Source organism: Coenobita brevimanus, chromosome 104 (assembly GCF_032717465.1).
Source record: "Coenobita brevimanus isolate Jiangsu-jjx chromosome 104, ASM3271746v2, whole genome shotgun sequence".
Taxonomy (NCBI): domain Eukaryota; kingdom Metazoa; phylum Arthropoda; class Malacostraca; order Decapoda; family Coenobitidae; genus Coenobita; species Coenobita brevimanus.
In genome coordinates, this window is record NC_137057.1 from 6,357,876 (window position 1) to 6,376,724 (window position 18,849).

Genomic DNA, 18,849 nt, shown 5'->3' on the forward strand with positions numbered 1-18,849 from the left:
TCAGGAGACATTGAGGAATTTATGTCCTTGCTCGCAGTCAGTAAAGGAATGGTCTCTGTATTCTCAGATGATGATAGTGGCAGGTTGGTCTGGGGTGGACTTGTTGGTAGTGATAGGGACAGAGGTAACTGAAGGACTGATTTGATCGTAAGAACAGGACGGGGACATTCCATAGTGTAAACCAGGAACCCAGAAATGTCTATACTACCACAAGCAGGTAATAATGCAATGGAATGTTGTGCCATGGTGGAGAAACCAATAAGGGCATCTGCGGGATACTGCAAGGCATTGGTGACATGAAATTCAATGGGGATAGGAGGCAAATCTCTGTGGAGTTTGACTTCAAGGGTGACTCTTCCCTTAACCTTAAACTCTGAGCCGTTAACACCACATAGGCGAATGTCTGGTGGTTCTAGGAAACTGACGTGGTTGTGATGGCGATGAATAATTTGTAAGGAATTTTCGGAGATGAGATTTACTATAGATCCTGTGTCCAAGAAGAATGACATTGGTATGTCATGACTGCTTCCGAGAATGACTAAACCCGAGGATGTTATGGGACTTACATGGCAGATGGGGAGTTGGGTTTCTGGTTCTACGTGATATTGGTCCGATACGGGCGCGGCGCTTCCCCCGGCTTTGGGCGGTTGAGGTAACGACATTCCTCAGTGGTGAGAGTCGTGCATGATTTGTGGTATTTGCATTGTGGACGACGTGAGCGGGAAGGCGTACGCTGTCTGGTTTGGGAGTGAGGACGTCTGTATGTACGGTCGCAACTGGATGCTCGATGTCCAGGATGACCACAGTACCAGCAAAGAATCGAAGATTGTCTGTTTCGTCGGGCGCTAGATTGATCACGACCTGCGGTAGGAGAGCGATGTGTGGCAGGTCTGCCGCGTGTGGTGGGACAGGAGCGAGATTGGTCTGGGGTAGTGGAGGTGTGACAGACTGAGGAGGCCAAGGGTTGGGTGGTGCCCTGACGCGTGTAGTTCAAACCTGTTCTTTCATGGATGGCTTTAGTGACCTGAATAATTTTATCCCCTGGATTGAAACTGATTTCCAAGGCTAGCTCTCGCTGTTTAGGAGTAAGCCAGTGAAGGAATCTGAGGTAACCCATTAAGTCAGCAAAGTTGGTGAGTGAAAGCATTGGAACGCCATTCTTGTCTTCTAACCATTTCGTGCCTACCAGTAATTGGAGCATCTCGCTACTAGTTGCTTTCATGGCGGCGGCAGCTTCGCGGAGCTTGGCATATTGCGCTGGGACGCGCAAGTCCTCATCTAGTTGGTTTAGGAGATTAATGAATCCCATGAGAGATGCGGTATTTGAATGTTGGCAACAAAGGCTGATGAGTTCCGTACGAAAATCAGCAAAGGTAAGAATGCTATCGAAATGTCCTGCACGGATCGCGGATCTGATGTCTGATTTACCGTGGTGCAAGCGACCGAGGAGGTAAGCTACTTTGAGCGATTCCTCGGTAATTTGTCTATTGTTTATTTCTGTGTCGACTTCTCTGAGGAAATCATAGACAGACCAAGTTGGGTCCTGGCCAGTAAATTTGGGACGATTGGCATCGTCGAGATAGATAGACTGTGGAGGGTTGGCCATGGCTGGAAGTGTAGAAGTGGCGGCAGGAGAGGTGTGGGAGAGAGAGAAGGTAGTGGCAGTTAAGGGCGAGCAAGACGGGGTATGAAGGGAGGCAGGAGAGGGAACGACAGGGGAAGGAGTAGAGGAAGAAGAAGGGAGTGTAGAGGCAGAAGTAGAGGAGGAGGTATCTGGATTTACGAGGGTAGGACGGGTAGTAAGTGATTCTGCGGGAAGTGAAACGGGAGTCTCAGGTACAGGGCGGTGGTACTCTTTGTCACTTCGTAAATGAGTGATTGTGTTAGAGTCGGCAGACGGGGTATGAGCAGGTGATGTTTCCGGGTCGAGAGGGCTGGTGGTAAGCGGTTGATGTGGAAAGTATGACATTTAATGCGGCAATGGAAGATGAAAGGATGAAGATGGATACGTAGGTGGAAATGTATAAATAACAATGAGAGGATGGAATACACGAGGTGTGAAAATGAATGAAGGTGTGGGCATGGATGGTTTAAATAAAATGCGAAGGATGAGATGGAGTATAAATAACGTAGGTAAAGATGAAAACGGGGTAATGGAAAGGAGATGGAATATTTACAATAACCAATCTGTAGAGAAAATCGAGGATAATCTCTATAGAAAGGAAAGATATACTATAGTTACACAGGAGAGATGGGAGTGTTGAGATGTATGACGTGCAGGGGTGGCTGGGCGTAGCTGGGCTGGGGCGGGGCGGGGAGGGGCGGCGGTGGAGAGACAGCTGGGCGGAGAGGAGAAGAGACGACGCGATGAATCACCGGCAGGGAGTGGCGGTCTTAGGAGGCTCGTAATGCAGACCAGATGCGGGCGATGGAGGAGGCCGGTGGTGGGTGGGGAGGGCAGATGTCGGCGCAAGGCAGGTGTAGAGCTGGTGAGTTGCAAATGCAGAGAATGGTGGTGGGCAGGCAGCGGGCAGACAGTGATAAGTGGCACCATGGGGGCAGGAGCTATGATGAGTCCGGAACAGGTGCGGGGAACAGGTGCAACAGGTGCGTAGGTTGGCGACGGCGACACATGCGGTCAGGAACAAGGCGTATGGGTGCGGTTGTTTGAGAGGTGAGCACTGGTGAGAAAAATGGGACACTTGAAAAGCACAGCCAAGGTATGACACCACTAGAGGCACGGAGGAGAGGCGAGGCTGGCAGATGCGAGTCGTCCTGTAGCTTGTTGTATCACTAAAAATCCAAGGAGGCGGTCAGAATGTGATGGTTCGAAACACCGCTGCTACCAAATGTAACTTGCAATACTTTGGTAATAGAAACTCCGTGTACAAACAGCTAGATAAGGAGCTTATTACAAGCTCACAGTAAAATAGTTTGCCCTTCTCGGCTGTCTGCTAAGAACTGATGCAATAACACCGTCTTCAGGCGTGGGAAAGGGTGCTGACCTAGCAAGATTAGTGGGGGCATGTATGCATTGGGGGGGGACATATATACATCGGGGGTAGACATATTGTGGAGGGGGTACATCCATTTTGAAAATATTTAGCGAAGTTATTGATGGTGTTCAAATGATCATTATGCAGTTATTACAAACTCAGTCTAGTTATATAAAGTAGTTCAACATGCTTGAATTGCTATTTTAGCAGAAGTAAGAAATGTTCCATAAGCGTTGGGCAGATGCCTGTACAGTTTAACTATGTACATGTTCATGATCAGTGTGATGTATACTGCCATTTGATGAGCCATGAGACTGTTTCCTAAAGAGTAAAAACCAAAAAGAAAAAAAAAAGCAGTCGTGGAGGTACACAGGTGATGCAATAATGCCGAAATGGAGAGGTTAACTCTTGATTCCACTGGTCATTTGCGTGGTTATTCCTTCTGGTTTCAGACAATTACATTCAAGTTAGGAAAGGCCTCTTGTACTGGAGGGGTTGTGGAGGCTGTATCTAACCAGCCATTACGAAGGTCTAACCTTAAGGAACTGTTTCATTTTCCATACTGATCCGGTGGTAGGTGGTGGTGACCATTATTCACTCACCTGATGTAGTGCATCCTACTTCCATATTTTTTTTTTCTGTGTCTACCCTCCTCTATTCCTGTTTCTCGCATCATTCCTGTCGCTTTTTATTACCCTTCTTTCCACTTTACGTGGCTCTGCACTGAGTGACAAACCTAATAATTTCCTGCAGCCCAAGAAACCATTTACATCGCTGGGTGGTAACGGTAACTATGTAACGGGGTTATTTGGAGCCTATCATGGTGCACCTGCTAACTAGATGGGGAGATGCAAATGCGGCATCCATCTGGGAATCAAACCCTCACACTTTTCCCAGTGCCTCCCTGTAGCGAGGCGTCTTCTTCTGCAAGAGAACATCGGTTCGCTGCCGGGACGGCCCTGAAGCGGCTGTTACTTCCTTGCGGTTGATGAGTCTCCTTGACCAGACAGACCGGGTTTATTCTACTACTACATCTCATTGATCTTTAGATGGTGGAAAGCTGTTGTAATGGAAAATATAACAAGCCTTCAGTATATCATACTAATTGGTGTGATAGGCCAACATTACTACCGATAATTCAATATTGCTGGGACTCATCACAAAGAACTATTACGACTCCAGGTTCCATTTATACTGGATGTTATATACGTGTTCTCACTTCTTATTTCAGTTCCGTATGGGTTTAAACTTTACACTTTGATTCAGTATATATAAATATTAAATACTTTCAATTAAAAATGAACATTAGACTACAAAAATTATTCTATTAACGCATCTTTGATCTGACGGCCGGATCACCTCACTAAATCGCCCTTTGGTTCTTTCTTCCCTGCATAAAAAAAAAAAAGTCACAAAAGTTGAAATAGCTGGTGTTTGGGTGAACGAGGCCTTATACAGTGAAGATGTACTGAAGAATCACTTGCGTTGGAGAGAATAAAAATAGTTGAATCTTGTCTAACTGGTATATCTGGGCTGCATATGTAAACAAAATCAAACAAAAAATATGTGCCTGTGAGTTGGAGTCAGGATTCAAGTGGCGTCAATAATGTGTGAATGATTGTGTGCCCCACCATGTTTACAGCTGTTCCTCTTTCGTTCTATCTATTTCCTGGTATCCTGAGCCTTACTTCACACGATCCATACTTGAGAAAATAGGTCAGGATGATGTTGATAATGATAATAACGAAATTTTATGTCCTGAATGTTAGTGGAAAATGTTTTTGCCTCTTAGAAAACGCGAAGTCTGTGAAACCAATTAGTTCTGAATAAAATCATCAGATCTTAAGAGGGAGGGAGGTGCCGGTGGCGTAATCAGACTCCTGCTTGGCCGCATACGAGAGGTCACAAGTTCTATTCTCTGGTCGATTATGAGACTTTTCGGTTGGAATCGTTCACCTCTGTTTCTACTTTTGATTCTTGGTGTACAGACTGTTCCCACATACAGCTGAAATAGAGACCTGGGCTTAAGTTGTATATAAATTCCTCGTTTTTCCTTTACCTTCACCTTGCACTTCAAAATCAAATTAAATTACTGTAATTATTAGAAATAGGTACAACACAACAAAATATTCATAATAACAACTGTTATCTTGGGAAATTTGTTTATCGATGAATATAGTTAATATCCTTGATAAATGTGGACTCTGGAATTATAATGTTGAGAGCTATAGTCTGTGGGAATGTTGCTGAGTGGTTCCATTGTCATTTACACATGTATTATGATAACAGGTACTTGGAAAGCATGATTGAGAGTGGCCTGGCGGGCAGATGGAGAGCCGAGGAAATAACGAAGTACCATAAGGCCCAGGGCCGTGTGGTCACCAGGGGCACCTCCACAGGCGACAGTCGGAGACCACTTAGTATAGAGGACTTGCAGAGTGCTTTCTACATTCTGGGGCTTGGTGTGATGTTATCAACTCTCACTCTTGGCATAGAGTTTGCTGCTAAAAAACGTCTCCTCATATGTTAAAGTAAAAGGAACCATACATATTGTCACTGTACCAGTCCAGATTGCCAGCTGTGTGAGAGATGTACAGGGTATGTCAACAAATGTTTTGTGCTATGCTAATAAACTTCGTCACTTGTAACTTCCCACACTGATCTTCAAGAATATTTTTTTTCTATACTGATGGTTTTATCCTTTGTTGTCAGTGTATCTAAATCTCTTTGTTGTTGGTTTCATCAGAGGTACCTTTTTTTCTAATATATTTAGTCAGTAGGCTCCTGGGAGACTAGTGGTCAGAACACCGAAGTCGGAGTGTCGGCGTTACCACAGGCCTGAGTTTGGTATCCAAGAGGCAATTGTCAGCCACGAAGATGAATAGTCTATTACCTCTCCAACATACTAGACTAAAGTAGCCGCCCCGGACTGCTAATGTCACCGCTTAATACTTCAGTGTAATGGCTTTCAGCTGCATTGCCCAAGTGTTATTGAATTTTAATAGTGGTGTGTTAAATTGCAGAAGTACATACTATAGTCTGTATTAATATTGATGGAAATTTACCACTACACATTTTTATGTCTCCAAACCATAGTGTGGAGACTAGATCTATTCCTTCAGTTTCCTTCTTTTTTTTTCTTCCAAACGTTTCAGTTTGGTACCCTTCTTTTCTTCTTTTCTTCACCAATTCACTTCAGATTGGTACAATTTTTTCCTTGGGTCATCACCCCCAAACACCGTTTTCATTATTTCAAACTAAATAAACATACAAAGTGTAGATTCTATGTTCTTGTATTATCAGTAATTCTCGTGGCAATTTGCAGAGAAGTATATCAGTGTATTGCTGCTGTGTGAAGACCATCTTGCATCATCATGAGAATGTTGCCATCTCAATTTACATCAGTTGGTTATGCAGTCAAACTGCCAAATGTACCTTGTGGAATAAAACATGTAATATGATTATCACTTGTATTCGTAACCTCAAATGACACAGGCATGGATTATATAGTCTTCATGAACATATCATTTTATACAACGGACGTTATGGACTTGTTCATACTTACTTGATTTTATAGTCTGTATAAGAGTATATATGATTTTGTCTTCAAAATCACAGCTGCCAAATAATATAATCACACGAGTAAATACATTCTAGTGTGATTATATAGATAGATAGATAACTATATGTATGTATGTATGGTGAGGACTGTTTTGGAGTGGAGTTGGGGCTGCATCAGGGCTCTGCGCTGAGCCCCTTCCTTTTCAACATCGTATTCGACGTGTTAACAAAGGATGTAAGAATGGGGACACCGTGGGACATGATGTATGCGAATAATGTGGTTTTGGTGAGTGAGTTAAAAGAATGGATAGAGCGCAGACTAGATGAGTGGAGATTAGCACTGGAGAGTAGAGGAGTGAAAATAAGTAGAACAAAGACAGAATATATGATGTGTACAGAGCAGGTGCACAATACAAGTGAAAGTATTAGGCTGGATGGTGTGGAGCTGAAGCGGGTGGATGCATTTAAATAACTGGGATCCACCCTATCAGCAGACGGTAGTGAAGATAAGGAAATAATCGGAAGAATCCAAGCAGGATGGAGAAGTTGGAGAGACGTATCAGGAGTATTGTGCGACAGGAGAATGCCAGTGAAATTAAAGGGGACGGTGTACAAAACTATGGTAAGATCGGCAATGACGTACGGGGCGGAGGCACTACCTGTGAAGAAGGTAAACGAGAGGAGGATGGACGTATCGGAAATGAAGATGTTGCGATGGATGTGTGGCGTGACAAGGGAGGACAGAATCAGCAGTGCAAGGATCAGAGGAACAGTGAAGGTGGTGGAGGTTTCGAAGAAGGCACAAGAGGTAAGACTTAGAATATACGGGCATATCATGAGGAGCGATGGAGAAAGTGACGAGAGGAGAGCACTGGATATGGAAGTACAAGGAAGGAGGAGAAGAGGAAGACCCAAGATAAAGTGAAAAGGTTGCATAGTGGCGGATAAGAGAGAGAATGGTCTGGATACCAACATGGCAGGCGATTGAGGCACGTGAAAGAGGCTTATCAAGAACAGCGACCCCATATAAAGATGGGTAAATAAAGCTGACGAAGGAGAAGAAGAAGAATATACATATGGTGAAGAACCTGCCTGTGGCAATGGATAGCGGAGACCTAGTGCTATTCACCAAGCTAGTGGATTGTAAGGAATCTGTATTGTATGAAGATGTTCGTGTTTTCTCGTGAACTAGGATATGATGCTGTGACCCTGGCAAAACTGAAAAGGGTTAACATATTTCTGGCCTTGTTGTACATCTACAAATGGATGACTGCCACATCTGCTGTAGATGCTTCATTAAATTACCTTGAATTAACACACGATCTGCTCAAGTAGCCAATGCTGTACTGGATGAGTTGAAAAACCACAGGTGGGTGCAGCTTTTACTCGTTTTAGTTAAAATGCGAAAGTGACCAATGATCTGAAAGAAAAAATGGCAGCTAAACTCTGCAGCACTGATCCACCACAAAGTTTCAAATGTGGACAACCAGTCTTTTCATTAATATCTAAACCAACAACATTTGTTGACCTCACAGGCCAAGATTCCCACTTTGCCTTCCATGCTCTAAATGTAGGATCAGAATGGTTGTGCAAACCTTCTGAAGAATGGCCACAAGATGAGGCGTTAATACAGTTAAGCAGCTTGTCAGTTCTGTAAAAGTGGTAAATGATATTGTCAAGAGAGGCATCAAGATGATGACTGATTTTGGGTAATGTTATCAACACAGATCCGACACAGTGCGCCTAACTTCACCAGGCTGTGGAAATGCATTAAAAGCATTTTGAAATTTGCGAAAAAAGAAACTCTTAATAAATAGTTTTGAATGACACCTGCCTTTTGTTACATTTTGAAGAGGAACTGTCATATTTACACATATTCCTGTTATTATTTAATAACAATAGTAATAATATTCACGTTTATGTATGAATTTTTGCACTCTCTGAAAGAAATGGGGGGAGGGCTTTACAGTTGTTCCATTCATAATGTCTTAGGTTGAATATTATGGGAGACATAGCCAAAACTACAAGGTCATCTATTACAAAAAATGCGTATTTCATAATTTGCGGGCACTAAACCTTCATAGCATTTGAGGTAGGTTTTACCTTCATCTGAGATGAAAATGTTCGTGATATTTGGCTTTTTCTGGTCAAAGAATATGAGAATCTGTGACGTAGGCTAAAATTTGACTAACAGAATAATTGTATTCCAAACAGGTCTAACCCTTGTGTGTGACCCAACAAAATAATTCATATTTTTTATCCGATTTTAACCAAATTTCGTGGAATGGTTCAGGATTAACTACGGAGTAAATCTGTATTTTTTCAGAACATTAGCTCGAAGGTCATGATAACTTGGCAAGTTCACCTTCACTAGCTTTTATATAATGTAAAACATATATACTTGAGAAATTTACAGGAATGACAGCATTTGATTTGGAGCACAGAGTCAAAGATTAAGGACACAGGCCCAGGACAAACTTAGACCCATGTGTCTTTATGTAAATTAATAGCTAAAACAACTTTCATCTTTTCTGTCTTTTTTAATAAAACTTGGTGGACTTGAGGATTACCCAAAAGTTTGAGCTAGTGACTTTTAGTACAATGGGTCAAAGGTGAAGGTCACATGAAATAGTAAATTTAAACAGCTTTTCAAGAGTGTACATCAAACTTTGTGGAAGTCAAAGGCCATGGTCACGGTAAAGATTAAAGATAAGTGTCACTGGGCAAAGCAGTTCAAACAGATTAGATCTGTTTCGAACCAAAGGTTGGAGGTAGAGTTAAGTTCAAGGGAAAATGAAGTAATCTGATTTTGATAATAATCTGTCGGAAGTCAAGATCAGAAGGCAAAGTCAAATATTCGGTCCTTAGACAAAATAATGGTCTCAGACAGTGCTCTCTGTGGGTACTCCTTCTTGTTTTTCCTGTTTCTGGTTTATGTAGCCCTTCCCATGGCTTAGAAGAAAACTGTTCATCAGCCCAATATCTTTATATAAATACCTCTTCAAACATTCTTTAGCACTATTAGTCACCAATATTATATTAGGTTTTCGGTAACCTTAATTAGTCATATTGATGGCGCGAGATTGTTGTTTGGGGAGAGCTCATCGTCTGATCACCTCACTTCATGGTGTCTAGTTTGATCTCAAAAGTGATGACACTGTGCTAGAGTCAGGCAAGCATAGGACAGGAAGAGGGCCTCCGTCAAATACGATGACTTGATCTATATTTGTGGTCCCTCAAGTCGAGGGCATGCAAGCTGAGCTAAAAGAACAATCAGTATCTAAAAGTAATATCTGATTCCACGCTGAAAGGTGCAAGCAAAGGAGGTTACCACTGAAAAAGAAAACTGAGTTGGTTTCGAATAGAGTTAGACTTAGGGGGACAGGCAAGAGAATAAGTAATACAGACCAAATATTATTAATAAATTGTTATTTTCAAATGAAAAGTATCATTTGAAATAATCTTTATTTACTGACCCTCTAACTGATTATTACATGGCACAATGATACCTGTATGAAACAATACCAGATCGTTACTTATAATATAGTTTTACTACAGTGCGGGAAAAATGGACGTTAGACATTGGATGAAATAACTGCTAGGGAAGAAACAGTACTGAAATACCTGTATATTGCTTTATTCATCCAAGAAAAATTCTTTGAACTGGGAGAGTTACATTTTTGTCCTAGTTCAAATCCAGATTGATAAGTTTTCTGCTTTTGTGTTATACTCTTTGTGAGGTCATGACTTCATCAGCGCAAGCTGGTGTGCATGTCCTGACCTGTTCCATATCTGACCCTTGATCGTACTACCCTCGAATCAAGAGTCATTTTAAAGCAGCAATGGATATAGTAAATCGTTAGGTAATGGGAATCATATGTGAAGAGTTTATTTATTCACTGTTGTCATCATTTATAGTGGTTCCAGACCCAAATGTTCTTATCTGTGTATTTTATCAGATATGATGGAAATGTGAACATCACAGTCAGTATTTTTTCCAATGACACCTTCATTCATTTGACTTAACCTGTTCCAAAAAGAAAAACTATATATCTTTTTTTCTGTAATACCTAACTGTGGATGTACACCATTACTGAAACTTGATTGTATTTATCTGAAGGGAAGACACTGAGCCAGAAATGGTGTTTACCAAAGATGTTACATCTCTGAACTATGAAACAGTATCAATCCTGTGCAGCAGAATGATGTTTTCGGCAACACAACCTGTACCTGTACCGTTGCGGGAGATTCAGCCTCTGTGTGTGTGGGGGGGGGGGAGTTACCTTAACTACTTCTAGGATATTTGATGGCTAAGAATGAAACTTCGCAAGTGAGTTTGGTTACTCCGAAGGTCTCCTACTATATAGCTTTTCAACCATGGTTTTTAGGGGGTTCAGCCCCCTCATCATACTTAAAGTTATCAATAATTGTTAAAGGAGGACAGATATTGCTCTGATACCTCAGTACACTCTGTACAATGGACTCTCATTCGTAATGCAATATTTGGGGAGCATGACCCCCCAACGATTCTTAAAGGGGTACAACCTCCTCTAAAAAATACAAATGATCAGAAACAGGGGGAAATGAGCAGGTGGATTTCAATGAAACTTCTCAAAGTCAGTTTGTCTGGTTCCTTGACATTGTCTTGCACTGAATGAAATATCTGACCATTATTATTATTATTATTTATTTATTTATTTTCTTTTTTTATGGGGAAGCTCACCTACAAAGCTTGTACAGGATACAAAACAAGAGAACAGATCTTGCTTTGATATAATAGTACATGTAGAATGGGTTCCCATCCGCTGACTACTACTATTACTACTACTGCCACTACTACTACTATTACCACTACTATTCGGACGTGTTCATTATCAGATGCAGGGTCTTGGCTTTATTAAACCATTATCCGATTTTGCATGCCATGATCCGGACGTAAAAGTCCCAAAGAACTTTGGCCTGCCAGCCAACATGTACAAACATTCGATATCATGGCCACTGGGCTGGAGCCATGAGCAGGAAGTAGTCTGTAACCCACAAGCAGAGCTAAAATATCCATCTGCCCCTGTACTGAATGGTCAAAGTTGCACACTCGTCCTATCACTCCCAGCGAACTTCCAGCACCCAAGTAATATGACTGTAACCAGCAAGCCATGTCAAAACATTTATATGCATTCTCCACTGAATGTCTAATATCACGCAGCCACGGGGGCTAAGTCTTTCCCAACCGCCATCATCACCGAACACAGACCACTAGCCACGAGTACATATTTGGCAACAGCGACCGTCCACCTTTCTACCGAAGGTAGAAAGTCCCCCCGTCATGGTGAGTTGTGTTTCCGCGTGGCCACTCGGCTTCTAACAGACCACAAGCCACGAGTAAATGTACAGTAGAAGAGCCCGTGTACCTGTTGATAGAAGGGGGAGAATGCTGCCCACAGCCTAGCTTCTCCCTCCTCCCTCCCGTTCCTCCACCATACCCTACCAGCTCCCCACTCACTCCCTCAGTCCTTCCCCTCTTCCGTGGTGATAACACTGACTCATGAGTTTTCAAATTTTATTGCGATTTTTTCGACTACTATTGGTCACACAGAAATTCTGCAGTAACCACGAGAAACCTCATGAAGTTCTGCATCTAGATATATGCTTAATTATTGGAAGGTGTGGCAGAATTTTGCACTGGGATGATGAGAAGTTATATGAAGGGAAGTTTTACTCTTGAACACTATATTCTTGCTGAATTTATTGTACATTTACTTGTCAGTATTATGTGTTTTTATTAGCGTATAGTATAAACACCAGCAAAGATGATGGTATACACTTATCTCAATATAACCAATTTCCAGCAGCATATTTGGCCGTGGAATTTTCTGGGGGGTTCCGGGAGCAATCACTTGTCACAGAGAATAGATTTTCAAATCGTCGTCAGTAGTTTGTGTGTGGATTTTTGTGGTGTATGCATTGTTTTCATGATGTTTAGCATTAATATGGATAATGCTATGTGTGTTTTGATGTTTCACTATAACAGAATGACTGAAAAACTACCAAAATTAGGAGGGGTACTGTATATACCGTCATGTAGCCTATAGGTTGGGTGTTGTTTTTTTTTCAGTATTTTTTAATGGTTTTCTTGGTGTTTAGCATTACATTAAATATTCCTATGTGTATTTTCATGTCTGAATATGGCAGATTGACCTGAAAACAGTGCCAACATTTGGAGGGTTACTGCACTGTACACACAAGCATCTATTAGTCACGTGTTTTTTGGTTTTTAGTGTTTTTTTTCATGGTTTTCTTGGTGTTCAGCATTACTTTGGATATTCTTATGTGTGTCTGGATGTCTAAATATGGCAGACTGAACTGAAAACTGCCAAAATTAGGAGGGGTACTATACATACTGTACAGTCGTGCATAGGTCGGGTGTTTTTTGGTTTTCAGTGTTTTTTTTATCATGGTTTTCTTGCTGTTCAGCAATACATTGGATATTTCTATGTGCGTTTGGATATCTAAATATGACAGATTAACGTGAAAACGGTGCCAAAATTTGGAGGGATACTGTTCATACAGTTGTGCATATGTTAGGTGTTTTATTGTTTTTTGTCAGAGTTTTTGAGATTATGCAATATTAAAAGATAATATTCATTAATACTTGAGAACAGGACAAAGAATTGACTTGTGAAAATCAAGCAATGATTACTTTATTCCGGCTTACTTCGCTGATTCTCTAAGAACGAGAATTTATAAACTTTCTCAACAGTACACAGCAGAGACTAATCACTCACACGTGCTGTTTATTAGTACTGTTGGCCTCTGGAGAAAGTGACTCCACCCCTGACAATCAATAACAAATGCTATTAATGATAAACAGGTTTTTGCTGGTGTAATTAACTCCTGGTTGCACAACGGATTTTAAGTTTAATACAAAAGGATTGGACTAAGTACCAGTTATGAATAATGCAAAGCGTTTATGCAAACTAGGAGCTATAAGTGAAATAAGTTTAATGGAGAAATAAAACATGAGTTTACATTACATTAAGCTCAAGAGAAAAGAACTGTAAATTTATTGATTACAATGAAATAAATTTACTTTACATGTTTCAAATGAATTCAAAATAACAAAGAGAATACACTCACTCGCTCACTCAAAAGCTAAGTTCTTAAACCTAGGAAAACGAAAAGAAATACTGGTCAGAGAGTGGACTAAGCAGATGACTGGGCGTCGTTGCTGAGGAAGGACGCTGCACACGCTGAGTCTCTCGCCAAATCACGCTAGGTGGGAATTCAGGAACTGGACAACGGCAGCGGCGGGAACTGGGCATCGGTTGAGGAAGGACACTGCCACACACACGCTGCTAACCTACTTCCACGGCACTCAGATCTTGACTGAATTCAAATTAAAGAAGCTAGAGTCGAGCCGCACTTGCTAATGGCTAGAATGAGCGAAACACACCCATAACAAATCACTCAGGCGGAGGTGCTAATGTCGCACACAAAGACGATCATTTATGAAACAGTGAAAAATGTCCTGAAAACATTCCCGATTGGGTAAATACGGGGACGGTTAAACTGAGTGATAAATACTGGGATTCCACTAGGATTCGCAGTTTCTCACCTATGTCTAATGTCATCAGTTTATTCAAATATAGGACGCTCCTACTCGTGACATTATGCCCCATCAAAAATGAATTTTCTTTTTGTCATGGAAAAAAAAATTTCAATATACATATATATAAATCCTAAATCAGTCACACAAGATTCACACTGTGGTGTGTGTATGCTATCCTGCTACAGGAGAAAGTCACAGTCACCAGTGAGCGAAAAAAAAAACATATTTACGTTAATAGAAGCAAGCTTGAGGAAAAATCTCTGTGACGACAGTGAAAAATCCTGTACTCAGGTCAAACTGAGTGAAAAGTTCACTACATTTACATTAACAACTAATTGTTATGTAGCATGATGTATGTAATACATGGTATAGGTGTGACAGTTGTGGTGTAACTGTACCTACATGTAAAATGATATAATACAAGTCAATAGTAAATGATGACAATGAGGCAGAAGAGAAGAGGCAGCAGCATGCATCAGGGATGATCAGCTGTTCTGCATGGCAATGCTGCACCCGCCAGCTGCACCTGCGAAAGCAATCAAGGTGGAGCATCAACAGTGTCATTTCTCTCTCTGCCTACCAATCAGTACTTATGTTACAAAAAGTACACTCTTTACATTATTAACCAGGAAACGTAGTCAAGGCGTCTCTGCAGGACATCAAACGCTGACCCAGTTTACTGGTTAAACCCTAAACTTAATTACCGAAAAGACTGGGTGTTACTGCAGGACATCAAATGCTGCAATTCGCTAAATTAACAAGGGAACGTGGTCAAGAGCGAAAAGACTGGCGTTTCTGCAGGACATCAAATGCTGCAATTCGCTAGGGACCCAGTTTACTGGTTAAACTAACTCTACAGTTAAAATTAATAACATGAAGCTGAGAATCCCTACGCAATCTCGGGCAGGTCACATTTTAACACCCACCGTGGGTGTGAACACTCATGTGGATAATGTGCATTCTCCAGGAATCCTCTGAGAGGCTCACAGCTCGAGACGTTCCACAAGGTAATTCATACACAGCCTCGGACTGTCTCTGCGGGGTTCTCGAACTTCCCTCTTAACTTACGGTACATATGTATGTACAGGCCCTGGACATACTATGTCCTGTGGGCCCAACGGGCGAGACGTCAGGTCTGCACCCACTTCACCACTGCCCTGTCTCTCAGCTGACTCAGAGATTACGGGTGTGGTTTCAAACGGCACAGGAAGGACATGTCCCTGATTAGTGTTACATGGACACACATTGCAGGAATGCACAAAACTATCTATTTCTTGTCCTATCCCTGGCCAGATAAAGTCAGCTTGGATACGGCCCTGGGTTTTCCTTTTGCCCAGGTGACTTCCTGAGGCTGAACAATGACCCCATTCTAACACTGTTTGGCGGTACTTAGCGGGAACAACAAACTGCAGTCGAACCTCGCCCTCGGGTGTTCATGATGCATGGTACAGCCGTCCTTGTTTGTGAAGGAACTTGGCTTGACCTCCCCGTGAATACTTTATCACTTTACCTTTTTGTTTCCTTCACACGGCAGCAAGTGTTGGGTCAGAGTGTTGTTCTTGAACAACGATTTGGCTACACATCAGATCTTGCGGTGATTCAATGGTCACCGGGGTGACACAGTTTGGAGCCTCAGCCATGGCTCGTGTTACTGTAGCCGAAGTCTGAGTAGCGTCATGTTCAGTGGAACTATCCTTGGCACCTGGAATATTGCCTATGATAAGATCAAATAAAGGTTCTGGCATGACAACTGCGACTGTCATACCAGTGTTAAATGGAGATGTCACCTGGATACGTGCCTCAGGGAACAATCTCACTGATTCATCAATAAGGTTGGCTTGGATCTGTCGACCTGTGTACTCCTCAGGCCGAACTAGACTCTGCCTAACAGAGGAACCTGAGGAACCATTGTCTCTCAGGACCTTCACAGGAATGTCTCCCACAAACCCTGGCTGAACAAGGAAGGCACTATCAGCTGTGGGAGGGCCTGTGGAGGAAGCAGCTAGCCACTGATTAGGCTGCTGAATAAATGATGCGGCAAACATGGTGCCCTGAGAATTTGATACCTGAGGGGTCGTACTCACTGCCTGGGGAGATGGAGCATTGGCCATCTGTGGCAGTGTTCTTTGTCGCTGTGGGACTAAAGAACTGTAGGGGAGTACCCGTACTGGTAGGGATATGACCACCATGCTGCTGCTGAGGAATGAAGGCTGCATTTGCCTCCTGCCACCTATTCACTTGAGCTGGTGCTGAAAAGGTCGGATGCGTGGCTGATACTGCTGCTGGTTAGGGTATCTGTTGTACCCCTTCCACTCAGGTGTCTGAGTGTTTTGCCCCTGGTCCTTCTTCTGCAGTTTTGGACCTTGACCATTATTCTGAGAATGGCCTTGTTGCTGGGGTTCAGTCTGAGATGGTTTCCCAGATTTATCAGGTTTCCTATTCCAGGTATGCTGTTTACGAGTTTGATACCCATATGCAGTGAAGAATGCGTCAGCCTTCTCCACCATTTGACTGGCATCTCTTACCTGGCAGATCTTAAGCTGAGCCATAAGTTCAGTAGGCCATGACTTTTCTAGCTGCGTGCACAGCATAAGGTCAATTATCCCCTCACACGTGGAAGGAGTTTCATCTTTCTCCATCCATTCATCTAAGTAAGCAGTAAGCCGGTCAAGTAACTGAACGGCAGTCTCTTTTTCCTGTAAACCCACTCTCATGAACTGACTCTTGGCGTCATCAACTGTGAGACCGTATGCTTTGATGAGTGCGGCCTTCATCATCTCATACGTGAGATTGTCTCCACGAATTCTGTGGAGAATATCGAGAGCAGGGCCCTCAAACAGGCTAAGAAACTGAAGCCGCTTAGCTGCGTCATCCAGCTGGTAAAGTTGAGCCATGTCTTCAAAACGAGCAATGTATGGCTCGATTCGCTCGCCTTCCTTGTATGGAGGAAGCTTGATGTGTGGGGTTGCCATAATATGTGCAGGGATACGCTCGTGGAGCTTGGGCCAGCTGCACCAGATGTGTCTGAAACCAAGGAATCTCACTTGAGCTTCAGCACTTCAAGTTCATGTTATTCGCGTGCTACTCGCTCGGCACGTTCGTGTTCTCATTCTCTGTCTCGTTGTTCACGCTCGTATTCACGTTCTCTCTCACGTTGTTCTAACTTGTGTTGACGTTCTCTTTTGCGTTGTTCTAACTCGAGTTCGTGTTGTTTTTGCTCGTGTTCCCGCTGTTCTCGCTTGTGTTCACGTTGGATTCAACGCTCTTCACATGCCTCATTCTCGCGTTGCTGCTCATGACTAAGCCGAGAGAGGACATAATCTTTTACTTCTGTGGGGCCTGTAAGCCTCATATCTTTGGCTTCTTGTACATAGACGTTGGTAGTCATGATGCTAACTCAATCTAAATGAACTAGAGACCCAGTACTGACTGCAGTTTGGAGAGAAAGACGCCAATAATCGAGAATAAAGAATATAGGCACAGGTTAGTGGTGACCAGCTTTATCTAATTAAACTGGTAAAGCAAGAAATTTAAACAAAACACTGACTGTGAAAAACTAATACGTAAATTAGTAGAAATGAATCAATAATCACCAGTAAGATAGTGCCTATAGACTTTAATGATAAATACCTTGTGTGGGTAAAGTTGAAAGTTGGAATACAAATGTGGGCGATTGTGTGTGTGTATGCGCCAAAGCAAGATCGTGCTAGAAGAGTGAGAGAAGAGTTTTGGACAAATGTATAAGCGGGCATGGAAAAGTTTGGAAGGAATGAGAGAGTGTTTTTGATCGGTGATATGAATGGTAAAGTTGGGAATGTGAAGGTGGATGGAATAGTTGGTGAGTGGGGTGTGCCTGCTGAGATAGATGAGAATGGGAGTGCGTTAGTGGACATTTGTGCTGGGAGGGGGTTGGTCATAGCCAATACCCTCTTCAGGCATAAAATGATCCACAGGTATACATGGCGAGTGATGAGAAGGGTGGGTGGTGAACTGAATGAAAGGAAGGCAATGATTGATTATGTGCGTGTGGATGAAAGGATGCAAAGATGTGTAATGGATGCAAGCACTTACAGAGGTTGGGGGAGTGGACTTTCTGACCACTACTTGGTGGTAGCCAGAATTAAAATTCAAGTAAGATGGAGGAATAGAAGAAGGGAAAGACGAGAGGAAGGAGTAGTTGGAAGGAGAGTGGAAAGGTTTCAAGAGGATGAGAAAAAGGCAGAGTATAAGAGAGAAGTGGAGGAACGATTGGGCAAATATGAACTGGAGCAGATGGGAGACGTGGAAGGTGTGTGTAAGATATTTACAGAAGAAATATGTGCAGCATGTGATGTGGTGTGTGGAAGGAAGAGAAGACGGAGGGGGGTGCAAGGACCAGCGTGGTGGACTGAAGAGGTGAGACAGGCTGAGGCACAAAGCAAAAAAGCATACAATGAATGGATGAGAAATAGGGGCGTGGAAGAAGTTGAGAGGTGGAAGAGAGAGTTATTTGTAGAAAGAAAGAGAGAGGTGAAAAGATTAGTAAGAGAAAGAAGAGAGTGGATGAGGAATTTGGAAGGAATTTGAGTGTAAAGTGGAGGAACTGAAAGAAAATGTTCTGGAAAGAGGTGAAAAGAGTAAGACAGGGTGGAAGTGAAGTTAGCAGGGGAGTGAAAGATAAAAAAGATAGATTACTACTGGAGAAGG

The 18,849-nt window shown here is 42.5% G+C and overlaps 1 protein-coding gene across 1 annotated transcript in view; it reads left to right on the forward strand.

Annotated features, from left to right (window-relative positions):
* The window catches only part of LOC145415972 (putative glutamate receptor), a 47,320-nt gene extending 41,794 nt beyond the window's left edge, over nt 1-5,526 (forward strand). The window contains exon 6 of the mRNA XM_080285075.1: nt 5,286-5,526. Coding sequence (XP_080141201.1) covers nt 5,286-5,526 — 241 coding nt within the window. The remainder of the gene's footprint in view (nt 1-5,285) is intronic.
* Nucleotides 5,527-18,849: the final 13,323 nt, after the last annotated feature.